The sequence below is a fragment of the Barbus barbus genome (assembly GCF_936440315.1).
Source record: "Barbus barbus genome assembly, chromosome: 26".
NCBI lineage: Eukaryota > Metazoa > Chordata > Actinopteri > Cypriniformes > Cyprinidae > Barbus > Barbus barbus.
The window spans coordinates 94046-107500 of record NC_136754.1 but is presented as its reverse complement, the minus strand read 5'-3'; the positions used below and the strand labels follow the sequence as shown (position 1 = coordinate 107500).

Below are 13455 nucleotides of genomic sequence, written 5' to 3'. Positions count from 1 at the left end.
CATTTGCATTTATGATTATATGTGATGCTTTTTAAGTCACTTTGGATGAAAGCGTTCACCAAATGAATAAATGCAAATGTAAATTTGGTCAAAATATTGTGCAATGCCTCACATGCCATCAGATATATATTGCATATCTGATATATCAATACAGGCATTACATATTTTGTGTGCATCTCATTTGATATCATTAAGTATTGCCATTATATTTGAAAAAAAAGCATGTTGTTGATCAACATCTACTTTATTGATTTGCAGACATTTGATGCACTGATGAGCAGAGAGAGAGAGAGGCGACTCACGGCGAAGCGGTCGTACAGCTCGTATGTGAGCAGAGGGTTGGGCAGCTCTCTGAAATAAGCCTTACACACAGAGCTGACGCAGTGAATGTCCTGCAGATACAAGTCCTTATACAGGTCCGGAGAGCCTTCAGAGTCGAACTCGCTCCTGCACACACACAGTCAGTTCTCCTCAAGTGACATCCTCTATTTATCACATACGTATTACATGTGATGTAAACAAACCAATAATAAATTATGAGCATGCACACACACAATAATACAGAAAATATGAATATATATATATATAATATATAAAAACACGATATATATACAGTATATAGCATGTACAGTGTGCACATTATTATTTTTCCTCTTTCCCCAGTGCAATATTTGAAATAGCATACTATAATAATATTTTTAGTTTTATTCATATTTTTAATTACTTATTTTTCCATTTTCTGTTTTAATTTTAAAGTTTTAGTAATTTTGTTGTGTGCTTTAGTGATTATTAGTTTTTAATGTCTATGTATCGTTTTTATACATTTTTATTTCAGTTTCACTTTTAGTCATTTTAGTACTTCAAGTTAAATTAAATGAAAATGAGAAATGCTGCCTTGAAGTAAAATAAGGACAAAAAAATAAAATAATAAGCAAATATCTGCTTATAAGCTTTCCTGTCGCTCAAATAGTAGAGCATGGCGCTAGCAACGCCAAGGTCATGGGTTCGATTCCCAGGGAAAGCAAGAGCTGATCAAATGTAGAAACTGTAACTTGAATTGTAAGTCGCTTTGGATAAAAGCGTCTGCTAAATGTAAATATTATGGTTTTAGTCCTAATCAATAACACACCGTAGCTTCTGTGTGTTGGAGGACACTCCAGACAGTCTGTAGATGCCGTCGACGATCCCATGCGTCTCGATGAACTCACTACAGCTGCGTAACACTTGAGGAACTGAGAGAGAGAGAAAGAGTTCGATACGGACCAGATCGAATGCAGAAGACACATTCAACACATTCAGACAGCACTGCAAAACAATGATGTTCCTAGTAGTTTTGTCTTAAACATTCTTGAATCAAGATGCATTTACTTGACACGGAAAATTTTAAGTCTTTTTAAAAAAAAAAAAAAAAAAAAAAGGATCAAAACTAAGAAAATTTTGATCCTTTTTTTTTTTTTTTATGTTTATCATTTAATTTATTTCCAGTAACACATTTTTTATGGTTATAGACTGTAAAAAAAATAAGTTGAGCAAACTTAAAAGTTTAAGGCAACCAGCTTCAGCAGATTTTTGAGTTTTCTCAACTTATTTTTTAGCAGATTTTTGAGTTTTCTCAACTTGTTGTTTTAAGTTTAGGTTTAGGTTCTTAACAAAAAGTTGAGAAAACTCAAAAATCTGCTGAAGCTGGTTGCCTTAAACTTTTAAGTTTGCTCAACTTTCTTTTTTTCTTTCTTTTTTACAGTGTAGTTTTAGTTTTAATTAATTACATCAAAAATATTTTAATTATTATAGATTTTATGTATGCGTCTCCATAATAATAAAAAATAATTAAAATAGTAATAAACAATAATTTAAAAATATATATATATTTTAAGAAAACTCTTATAAAACTATTTTCTTACCCCACTGGCAGATATTTTTTCTTGGTTTAATCCTTTTTTTTTTTTTTTTTAGATTTATCATTTATTTTATTTCAGTTTTTATGGCTATAAAACAAATTTGATCCTTTTTTTTTTTTTTTAGACAACAAGACTTAAAATCTTAATCCATTTTACCTGTCAAGTAAATGCATCTTGGTTCAAGAATGATTAGATATTTGTACTAGAAAACAAGACACAAATACTAAGAAGATCATGTTTGCAGCGTGAGAATAAACTCACTCTCCTGTCCGGTGGAGCTGAGGTGCTCCAGCAGATCACATCCAAACACTTTGTCCCGACTGCCTCCTTTTCTCCGGCCTCTCCTCATCTTGCTTTGCCTTCACCTTCTCTCTAACATCCAGGTGTGTGTGTGTGTGTGTGTGTGTGAGAGCTGATCTAATGAGTGTCTGTGTGAATCACTGAAGCTACACCTCACATGACGGCTGCTCTTGATTATATGAGTTTAATCCTGATTCTCATCCAGGAGCGTCTCATCAACTACATCGTGCATCGCTGCCGGATGGAACGGATGCTTCATATACAGAGATATGAAATATATCTGTATAAAAACAGAAAGAGAGAATACATAAGTCACAATATTGAGAATAACAACAATTCTGTGCTCATTCTTGAAAATAAAAAAGGTGGTCGAACAGTTTTTGAGTTGCTTTATGGTTCTTTGTAGATTAATACATTTCTATAATGTCTAATTAGAGATTCTTGTTGGTGTTTTTAATCAAATTCTCACAAGATTATACAGTATGTTTATTCAAGAGTTCATTTTAAAGCTCTATACTGTCTATACAACGACTGATTTACTGAAAAAATTAAACTTCCTCAGTATTTTTGTCTTTATTTTTCAGTACAACTATCTGAACATTAATAAATCAAGACACATTTATTTGAGAAGCAAAATTACATTTATGCTTAAAACAAGAACAATTTTCAGCCAATGCAGTGAGAATAAACGCCTTAATTCAAAAGATACTTGTTTGTTTCAAGCATAAAGTCTCTTACAGTCATTTTTATAACATTTTCAGAAAGTATCTTATATACATTTATAGACTGAAAGAAATTGGTGAAACAGTTTTCACTCAGAAATTGCAAGTAAATTTCACAAATAATTACAAAGAAATTGCAATACACTGAATTAAACATGAAATAATGTAGTAGAAAGACTGACATTGTATTTTCTTGCAAAACATACTCAAAAATCATTGTTTTATTTATAACTTTGAGAAATCTTTTTTACAGTGTCAAATATATATACTGTAAAAACATTTTATTAATAATAATTTGTATTATAATATATATATATATATACATATATATAATATATATGTAATACATCTTATATGAACATACCAACTTATTAAAAATATAAAAAGGGGAATAAATTCACTTTAAGATGTAAATTAAAATAGTAAATATTCTGACACAGAGGAGTAAGTTTTCCACCTTTCTGCTTTTCTCAGTATTTCAGACTTTCTCACTGAATTGCATCGAGAAGAAAGACATAAAATAAAGTAGAAATAAATAAAGCAAACATTTCTTCCATTTACATGTGTGCATATAATATTTACCCACCATATTCACAAGCTCAGAAAACCAAGGCTTCAAAATATTCCTAAAAAGCATTTTAACTCTTAAAACTAAGGAATGATTTGACTAATATTCACAACATCCACAGAAAATATAGCGGTAGAACATAACTTCTTGTCATTTTGTGCCACATGTAAATGGACTCGATTTAAAATCAACACTGCAAAAAAAATGATCTTCTTACTTAGTATTTGTGTCTTGTTTTCTAGAACAAACATCTAAGCATTCTTGAATCAAGATGCATTTACTTGAGTACTTTTAAGTCTTGTTTTCTAAAAAAAAAAAAAGATCAAAATTGTGTTAGTTTTTGCTTAAAACAAGCAAAAATATCTGCTTATGGGGTAAGAAAAATAATCTAGTTTATCCTTTAAATTAAGATTAATTTTCTTACCCAATTATCAGACGTTTTTGCTCGTTTTAAGCAAAAACTAACACAATTTTGATCTTTTTTTTTTTTTAAGAAAACAAGACTTAAAGTACTCATCAAGTAAATGCATCTTGATTCAAGAATGATTTTTATACTAGAAATCAAGACATAAATACTAAACAAGAAAATCATTTTTTGCAGTGAATATGTATATGTAATTACTTAACCGAGACATTAAACTCCATTAAGTCGCCCGAATTATGAAACTGCATAAAGCTCTGGGTTCACAACCACAGGAAACACAAAAAAGCACAGCAGAAATGCAAGAAGGAAACGCAAAAACAGGACAACATCTAAACAGAGCGCAAATAAGACAAACCGTGTGGACCCGAGTAATGCATGTAAGGCTTGGTTTGCTGAAGCGTGCCATACGGTCTGTTAAAGCACAGCAGAGCTTCACATCTCCATCACAGCTCAGTGCCAGCGCTGGGTTGGGTCGCGTGCCAATCTCACAGCGTTTCCTCTTCTTACTTTCTGAGTTTTGCACCAGTTGAAGGCCACACCCTCACGCTTTCTACACGCTCTTCATATCTTTCCAGAAGAAACCAAGAAGATCATTTCAAATCCTGCTACGGTTTTAATGCCTCCAACACATTTTGAAGGTTTTGCATCATGTTCGTCTGTGTTTCTCCGCGAGCTTGTTCCTCTCTGGTGCTCTTGCGGAAATGACTGATCAGATCTGAAGGCCACGAGTGCTTTACGCTCACATCATCAAATAAACCCAGGTCTTTTTCCCCTTATGAGCCGATAACATCCTATGAGGGTACGGTCTGGCATCTTTAAAAACCGAACCTGAATGAAGAATTGAGACGAGAGACACAGAAAAGAATAGAGAAGAGCCTCCAGTCCTTACCTTTCTCTCTGCACCGGCACAAGCTTCAGTGTAAAGTGTCTGTGACGCAAGAAACCACTAAACTTCCCTCAGTGACTTCCTGAGTCTTTTAGTTTCTGTCTTGATTCTCCATTTCTAATATACGCCTTTATCTCTACCTCTGCCTGGTGTTTGCCTTCATCCATCTGCTTTATATAGGAAACATCAGGCCAGTATGCCATGCTATTCTTATGGCCTAAATATGGGAAAGATAGATGGACATTAGGACAAAAAAACATAGAAATTAAGAGAATCACATGCAATTAGTCATAAAGGCTAATCATCTTCTTAATGCATAAGCTACAGCAGAACACTTACCTTGGTATTTTATGATACTTAAAAAGAACAGCATTGTCCTAACATGGTAAATGTCCAAGAAAACATGGTATTTCCATTGCTTCATGTTGTAAAATCAAAACAAAAATGGGTATTTCTATGGTACCATGTCAAAAAAACAATAGTACTTTCATATATACACCTATACTATGGTATTGCATGATTACCATATTCACTTACCATGGTATTTTCATGGTATTCCAGGGTACTTCAAAGAACAGCATTATTATAACATGGTAAATGTTCAAGCAAACAGTGCACCATGTTGAAAAACAAAACAAAAATGAGTATTTATATGATACAATGTCCAAAAAACAACAACAACAGTACTTTCAAATATGCATATGATTACCATATCCATAAACCATGGTATTTATCTGATACAAAGAATATCAAAGAATTCAAAGGTAGTGCAATGGTGAATACATCCAAATGTTGAAATAAAAACATGGTATTTCACAAAAACGTGATAGCACCAGGTTAGTCTGAAAACGTACTTTTGTGTGTTTTTGCAAATATGCATTCCACTGTGCAAAATAATTTCAATGTCAAGGTTTTGTAAGATCATCTCTCATGTGCTGCTGACAGAATACTGTTCTTATACAGCTTAGATATAGCCTACAACATACCTCACATGAGAACTTTTATGTTCAATAAAAAAGTGTGTAGCAAGCCACTGATAGACACATTATTTTTGGTTATTAATCTAGTAGTATATTTACGGTATCTCCTCTTTTCTGGTGTGTACCACCAGGAGGCGCTGTGTGGATCCTCCATTGAGACACATTCAGATCTGAGGACGGTTTTACACAAGATATTTGTACACTAGAACGTATAAATACATGTTATATGTTAAAGTCAAAGACTGGAATAAAATAATAATAATAATAATAAATATATATATAATGACAACACTGATAGTTTACAAACTAATATACATTGAAATAAAAATGTGCAATTGAAAAAATAAAAAGCGTAAGAATCCAGAAATGTATGCAGCTAAGCCCCGCCCACTCTGCCATCGTCATGTCATTGCCGCTGTCATTCTATCAGCTTATCCGGTTTCTTTGATGTAATTTGGGCATTTTAAACCGCTGGACGTGGCGATCTAGTTCATTAGGGTGTATTTTCGAAATCGGACATTGTTTACTTGATAGAGCCAGTGATTTTGATCAGAGATCATGTACCGCTCGTTCCAGGCGCAGCTCGTGTCCGTCATGGACATCGTGGCCGAAGCGGCGGAAGCGGAAATCAAGCGGCGCGTGGAGGAGAGCTGCGCGGTCATCAGACTGGAGCTGAGCCGCAGCCGGAAGGACATCGATGCTCTCAAGAGGAAATGCTTGCTGATGGACAGCGAGCTGAGGAGGGTCAGGAGGAGAGGTCAGAGGTCATAGACACAGAAATACTATAGGACTACAGTATTCATGTACCATGGTATTTACAAAAGTACTGCAAAGAATAGCATCCTACTATTATCAAGGTACCATAGGAACATAACTAGGACATATTATACATGACCCTGGAGCACAAAACCAGTCATAAGACTCAGTTTTTTAATTATGCATCATCTGAAAGCTGAATAAATAATCTCTCCATTGATGTATGGTTTGTTATGATAGGACAATATTTGTCTGAGATACAACTATTAGAAAATCTGGAATCTGAGGGAGCAAAAAAATCATAATATTGAGAAAATCTCCTTTAAAGTTGTTCAAATGAAGTTCTTAGCAATGCATATTACTAATCAAAAATGAAGTTTTGATATATTTACGGTAGGAAATGTACTAAATATCTTCATGGAACATGATCTTAATATCCTAATGATTTTTGTCATAAAAGAGAAATGTATAATTTTGATCCATACAATGTATTGTTGGCTATTGCTACAAATATACCTGTGTTACTCATGACTGCTTTTGTGCTCCAGGGACACATATATAGTAAAAAAAAATAAAATAATAATATTACATTAATAATACAAAATAAATATCACAGCAACAGGATTTCATGTTTATCAGATTTGGACATTTTATCATAATTTGTAACCACTATTGAAGAATTCTAATGCAGATATATTTACAGATTTACATTTTTTAAAAGAAACCGGTCCCAGTAGGATTATGAATTGAATAAAGAGGACAGCAGATGTGTTTCAGTGTTTCAGTGTGGAGCATCAGAACGCTTTCCTACACCGCTCCAGAGACAGAGAGAGATCAGAGATCAAGACCAGGATCCAGATCAGACCCCCAGCATCCAGCAGGTGATGAACACAGACTCATATTACACCATCATCACAACATGATATTACACCATCATCACAACATGATATTACACCATCATCACATGATATTACACCATCATCATCACAACATGATATTACACCATCATCACAACATGATATTACACCGTCATCACATGATATTACACCATCATCACATGATATTACACCATCACCACAACATGATATTACACCATCATCACATGATATTACACCATCATCACAACATGATATTACACCATCATCACAACATGATATTACACCATCATCATCATCACAACATGATATTACACCATCATCACATGATATTACACCATCACCACAACATGATATTACACCATCATCACAACATGATATTACACCGTTACCACAACATGATATTACACCGTCATCACAACATGATATTACACCATCATCACATGATATTACACCATCATCACAACATGATATTACACCATCATCACAACATGATATTACACCATCATCACAACATGATATTACACCATCATCACAACATGATATTACACCATCATCACAACATGATATTACACCATCATCACAACATGATATTACACCGTTACCACAACATGATATTACACCGTCATCACAACATGATATTACACCATCATCACATGATATTACACCATCACCACAACATGATATTACACCATCACCACAACATGATATTACACCATCATCACATGATATTACACCGTCACCACAACATGATATTACACCGTCATCACATGATATTACACCATCACCACAACATGATATTAAACCATCACAACATGATATTACACCGTCATCACAACATGATGTTACACCGTCATCACAACATGATGTTACACCGTCATCACAACATGATATTACACCGTCATCACAACATGATGTTACACCGTCATCACAACATGATGTTACACCGTCATCACAACATGATGTTACACCGTCATCACAACATGATGTTACACCGTCATCACAACATGATATTACACCGTCATCACAACATGATATTACACCATCATCACGGCATGATATTACACCGTCATCACAACATATTACACCATCATCACAACATGATATTACACCATCATCACATGATATTACACCGTCATCACAACATGATATTACACCGTCATCACAACATGATATTACACCGTCATCACAACATGATATTACACCATCATCACATGATATTACACCGTCATCACAACATGATATTACACCGTCATCACATGATATTACACCGTCATCACAACATGATATTACACCGTCATCACAACATGATATTACACCGTCATCACAACATGATATTACACCGTCACCACAACATGATATTACACCGTCATCACAACATGATATTACACCATCATCACATGATATTACACCATCATCACATGATATTACACCATCACCACAACATGATATTACACCGTCATCACGGCATGATATTACACCGTCACCACAACATGATATTACACCGTCATCACAACATGATATTACACCTTCATCACAACATGATATTACACCGTCATCACAACATGATATTACACCGTCATCACAACATGATATTACACCATCATCACATGATATTACACCGTCATCACAACATGATATTACACCGTCATCACAACATGATATTACACCATCATCACATGATATTACACCGTCATCACAACATGATATTACACCGTCATCACAACATGATATTACACCATCACCACAACATGATATTACACCGTCATCACAACATGATATTACACCATCATCACATGATATTACACCGTCATCACATGATATTACACCATCATCACAACATGATATTACACCATCATCACAACATGATATTACACCATCATCACAACATGATATTACACCATCATCACAACATGATATTACACCGTTACCACAACATGATATTACACCATCATCACAACATGATATTACACCATCATCACAACATGATATTACACCGTTACCACAACATGATATTACACCATCACCACAACATGATATTACACCATCATCACAACATGATATTACACCGTCATCATCACAACATGGATTTTTTATTCTAAAATAATCATTTCCAGGCTTGAATTATCTATTGATCCACATTTAAATCCAGTACACCTGAGAAGTTAAGAAAACCTTTTAAGTTTTTTTAAATAAGGTTTTTAAAAATATTATTCTAGTTATTTATTATTAAATATTATTTATTGTAGACAGTTAAAAATCTATTAAAAATAATATTTATTAGTTTAATGATTTTGTGTATAAAGAATAAATAATTATAAAAGGAGTTTTAAAAATCCTCGTTATTATAAATGATTGAGAATTTTGTGGAAATTCAATATGTGTATTAATGAGATACTAATGAGATCAATATTTAGAATTAGTTTTTATGCATATATTTAAATTTTACTTTTAGTAATTTTGTTTATTTTTTTAAATGCGCCTATGGTTTTATTTTAATACGTAAAATAGAAAATGAGAAATTTTCCTTTGCAAGTACCTGAAGTAAAAAAAAAAAAAAAAAAGTTAAAGTAATATTTATATTTTATTTCAGTTAACGTTTAAGTTACAAGTTTTTTTTATAGTTTTAGTTAACCATAATAACCCTGGTGTGGGAGCTGTGTATTCTGTCATTGATAAACCTCAACAGACATTACTTTTCAGATGGTTTAATTAATCTGAACGGATTGAAGCACTGATGTCTGTTGGTGTGTTTGTAGTCTGTCTGTTCGCTGGAGGAGAGAATCGGTGCTCCGGTGATCAAACAAGAGTGTCAGGAATCCAGCAGTGCTGCAGGAGGTACAATCAAAACATAAACTACACTTCAGATGACTATGAATATGATGGAACCCACACAGAGATACACTCAAACAGATACACTTAAGTGTATTCAAAGAAAGACACTTTCATGACTATGTTCCTTAACATATTTAAGTAGACTTTTAAAAAGTTTACATTGTCATTTAGCAGACGCTTTTATTCAAAGTGCCTTACAAATGATGACAATAGAAGCAATTAAAACCAACAAAAGAGCAATAATATGCAAGTGCTATAACAAGTCTCAGCTAGCTTAATGCAGTACACGTAGCAAGGTTATTTTTTTTTTGTTAATTATAATTATAATTTATTTTTGTTAATTAAACTAAATAAAAGAAAACAGATAGGAAAAGAATAGAGAAAGCTAGTGTCAGTACATTCAGCAGTATATTTTAACCATATTTCAAAGACAATACAATTATGAAATTACACATGAACTTATGTCTTACTTAAGTGGGTCAGTCAAAAGACCTAAGTTTAAACTGTAATTTTATTTTCAGTTGCAATTAAAATGCAGTTAAGTGACAATAGAATTAATTATGAAATTACATATAAAAATTAATGTAAGTGCCATTTAAGTGGGTAAATTAAAAACACTCTTAAGTTCAACTCATTGCATTTAATGTACATTTAAATTATAATGCATTTTATTTAATTGTAATTAACATGCAATTATGTATTAGGTGGAAAGTATATTATTTCCATAATAAGTACTCTTTAAAATTATGGTAAAGTGACATTAAAGTATATATTAGTTTGTCATAAGTGCTTGTCAGTACATTCAGCTGTATATTTTAACCATATTTCAAAGACAATAGAATTGTGAAATGACATATAAAGATGAACTTAAGTGGGTCAGTCATAAGACCTAAGTTTAAACTGTAATTTTATTTTTTATTAAAATGCAGTTAAGTGTACGAGTTAAGTGACAATAGAATTAATTATGAAATTACATATAAAGATGAACTGAAGTCCCACTTAAGTGGGTAAATAAAAAAACACTTAAGTTCAACTAATTGCATTTAATGTACATTCAAACCATAATGCATTTTTAATTTTTTATTTAACATGCAGTTAAGTATATTATTTTTTATTAGTGCTCTTTTTAAAGTCCGTCTTTCTGCTTTAACACACAGGGAATCGTCCCTTCGATCCCGAGCAGCAGAATATCCAGCAGATCCAAGCTCAGAAGAACACGGAGAACCAAAAACCACCGTTAGGACCTTTAGAGATCCAAAACTCACATTTCACTCATTCACAGACGCCTGCGGAGCGAGAGAAACACGATGAAGAGCGTCCGAGCGATTTGGGACTCCAGGTTAAAGCTGAGAAGGACGATGAGGAGCCGAGAGTTCACCTGAGGTTTGCTCAGCTGTGGACGACGTTCCCTGAAACCACCGCTGAAAACACAGACCGGACGATTCCAACGTCACAAAACACGGCCGTCTTCAGCTCAGAAGCGTCCAGAAATAATCTGCATCCTGTAGAGACACAAATGGAGCTTTATGAGCCGGAGCAGATCAATGCAAACGATCAAATGATGAGTGCTGTAGGTGCCGGATACAGCCAGGATGAAGTGGACAGAGTTGCAGCGTTTGGTCAGAAGCGCTTCTGCTGCTCGTTCTGCGAGAAGAGCTTCAGTCGGTTCGGTCAGCTCAAGGAGCATCTGCGCAGTCACACGGGCGAGAAGCCCTTCGCCTGCGCTCAGTGCGGCCGCAGCTTCACCAAACAGTGCAATCTGATCCGGCACGCCGTGGTGCACAGCGGAGAGAAGCCACACCAGTGCGGTCAGTGCGGGAAACGCTTCACACAGCGCTCCAGTCTCAAATCACACCAGAGGACGCACTCGAGTGCATGGGATCATCACAGCTGACGGTTGCAAACACCTCTGCTGATTCACTCCAAAACACAGAGGATGAAATTAACCCCTTAAGTGTCACCCACCACCCCATTTTTGAGCATAGACGTGAAAGTGCACTATCCAAATTTAAATTATAATTCATGAACGCTTTGGAATACAGACCTAAGGATGGGCTCAATTCTTAATTCTTTCCCCGCCAGTGTTTTTGAAAAAAGTTGCCAGCCACTGCCAGCATTTTTGCTGATTTTCACTAAAATTTCATGGCCTTCAGAATATTTTGTTGTATGAATATCTGAACATGCATCAAAATAAAGAACAAACCCTTTACTTAAAAAAAAAAATTAAAATCTGTTTTATTCTAGCTTCAAGCGTTCTTTTTTTTATCAACACTTGAATGGAGGTAGGTTATATAAAAAAAAATAAACTGAGCAAAAAGCTGAGAAAATCGCATTTTTATCAAATACTACATCTGGATCATATTCAATATGAAGATCAAAGCAAAGATGCAGTCTTCCATCAGTATCCCACAGTTTGCACAGGCCTACACTTTCTGGATCAACATTTCACTCTGTAACATTAGGCAGTTTTCATTTATATGCTGTTTATTGTTGGTGATCGCATTATTTTTCATATGCATATGCTTACATATGAGATCGCTCATTTCTGCATCTTCCTCGCCTGTGTTTTTGATCGGCACGCCAAATTCCTTCAAAATTCTGTGTTGGCGGGGAAAGAGTATTAAAATATTAAAGTATCAAAAAAAAATTACATTTACTGTAAAGAAAATGCACTGTACCAATTTTTTTTTGTCAAATAAATATTTTTACAAAATATTTTTTAATCCAAAATTGCTATAAAATTAAAGCCTGGTCTCTAAATAAGTTATGTTCCAAATTTGAAGTTGATATAAAAACAATTGAGGTTCCTGTGAGATTTTATTTAAGGCGTTATACCACAAACAGCCATCAAAACTCCATTGAATTCTTTTAATGCATTTTTCTGTCACAAATGTCTAAATTTCTCTGTCAATATTACTTCTATCAACCACCCCCCCCCCCAAAATATGGAATCTTGAGACGATATGTATTTTGTCACGATTATAAAAAATTGATTCTAAAAGACCATAATACATTTTGTAATATGACACTTGACTCCACCCACTAAGCAGAGGAGGTTGCCATGGTAAGGCAATGTCCAATTAAAAAATTATATAATTAGATATATAATTTATGATGATTACTAAAATATGTGATAGAGAAAAAAGACACACACACACACAAAAAGAACGCCGTTGGGTGACACTTAAGGGGTTAAAAACTTGTAATATCA

The 13455-nt window shown here is 34.0% G+C and overlaps 2 protein-coding genes across 2 annotated transcripts in view; one reads left to right on the top strand and one right to left on the bottom strand.

Moving 5' to 3' along the window:
* The window catches only part of LOC306846638 (uncharacterized protein), a 20732-nt gene extending 15805 nt beyond the window's left edge, over positions 1–4927 (bottom strand). The window contains exons 1-4 of the mRNA XM_079380141.1: positions 4802–4927; positions 2160–2478; positions 1130–1232; positions 303–447 (exon numbers count right to left, since the gene is read on the bottom strand). Coding sequence (XP_079236267.1) covers positions 303–447; positions 1130–1232; positions 2160–2247 — 336 coding nt within the window. The 5' untranslated portion in view covers positions 2248–2478; positions 4802–4927. The remainder of the gene's footprint in view (positions 1–302; positions 448–1129; positions 1233–2159; positions 2479–4801) is intronic.
* A 1247-nt stretch (positions 4928–6174) lies between these two features.
* LOC306845848 (uncharacterized protein) lies at positions 6175–13126 on the top strand. The gene is made up of 4 exons (XM_079378833.1): positions 6175–6535; positions 7312–7415; positions 10169–10247; positions 11402–13126. The coding sequence occupies exons 1-4, from the start codon at positions 6337–6339 to the stop codon at positions 12136–12138; spliced, it is 1119 nt and encodes a 372-aa protein (XP_079234959.1). The 5' UTR covers positions 6175–6336; the 3' UTR covers positions 12139–13126.
* The last annotated feature ends 329 nt before the right edge of the window (positions 13127–13455 follow it).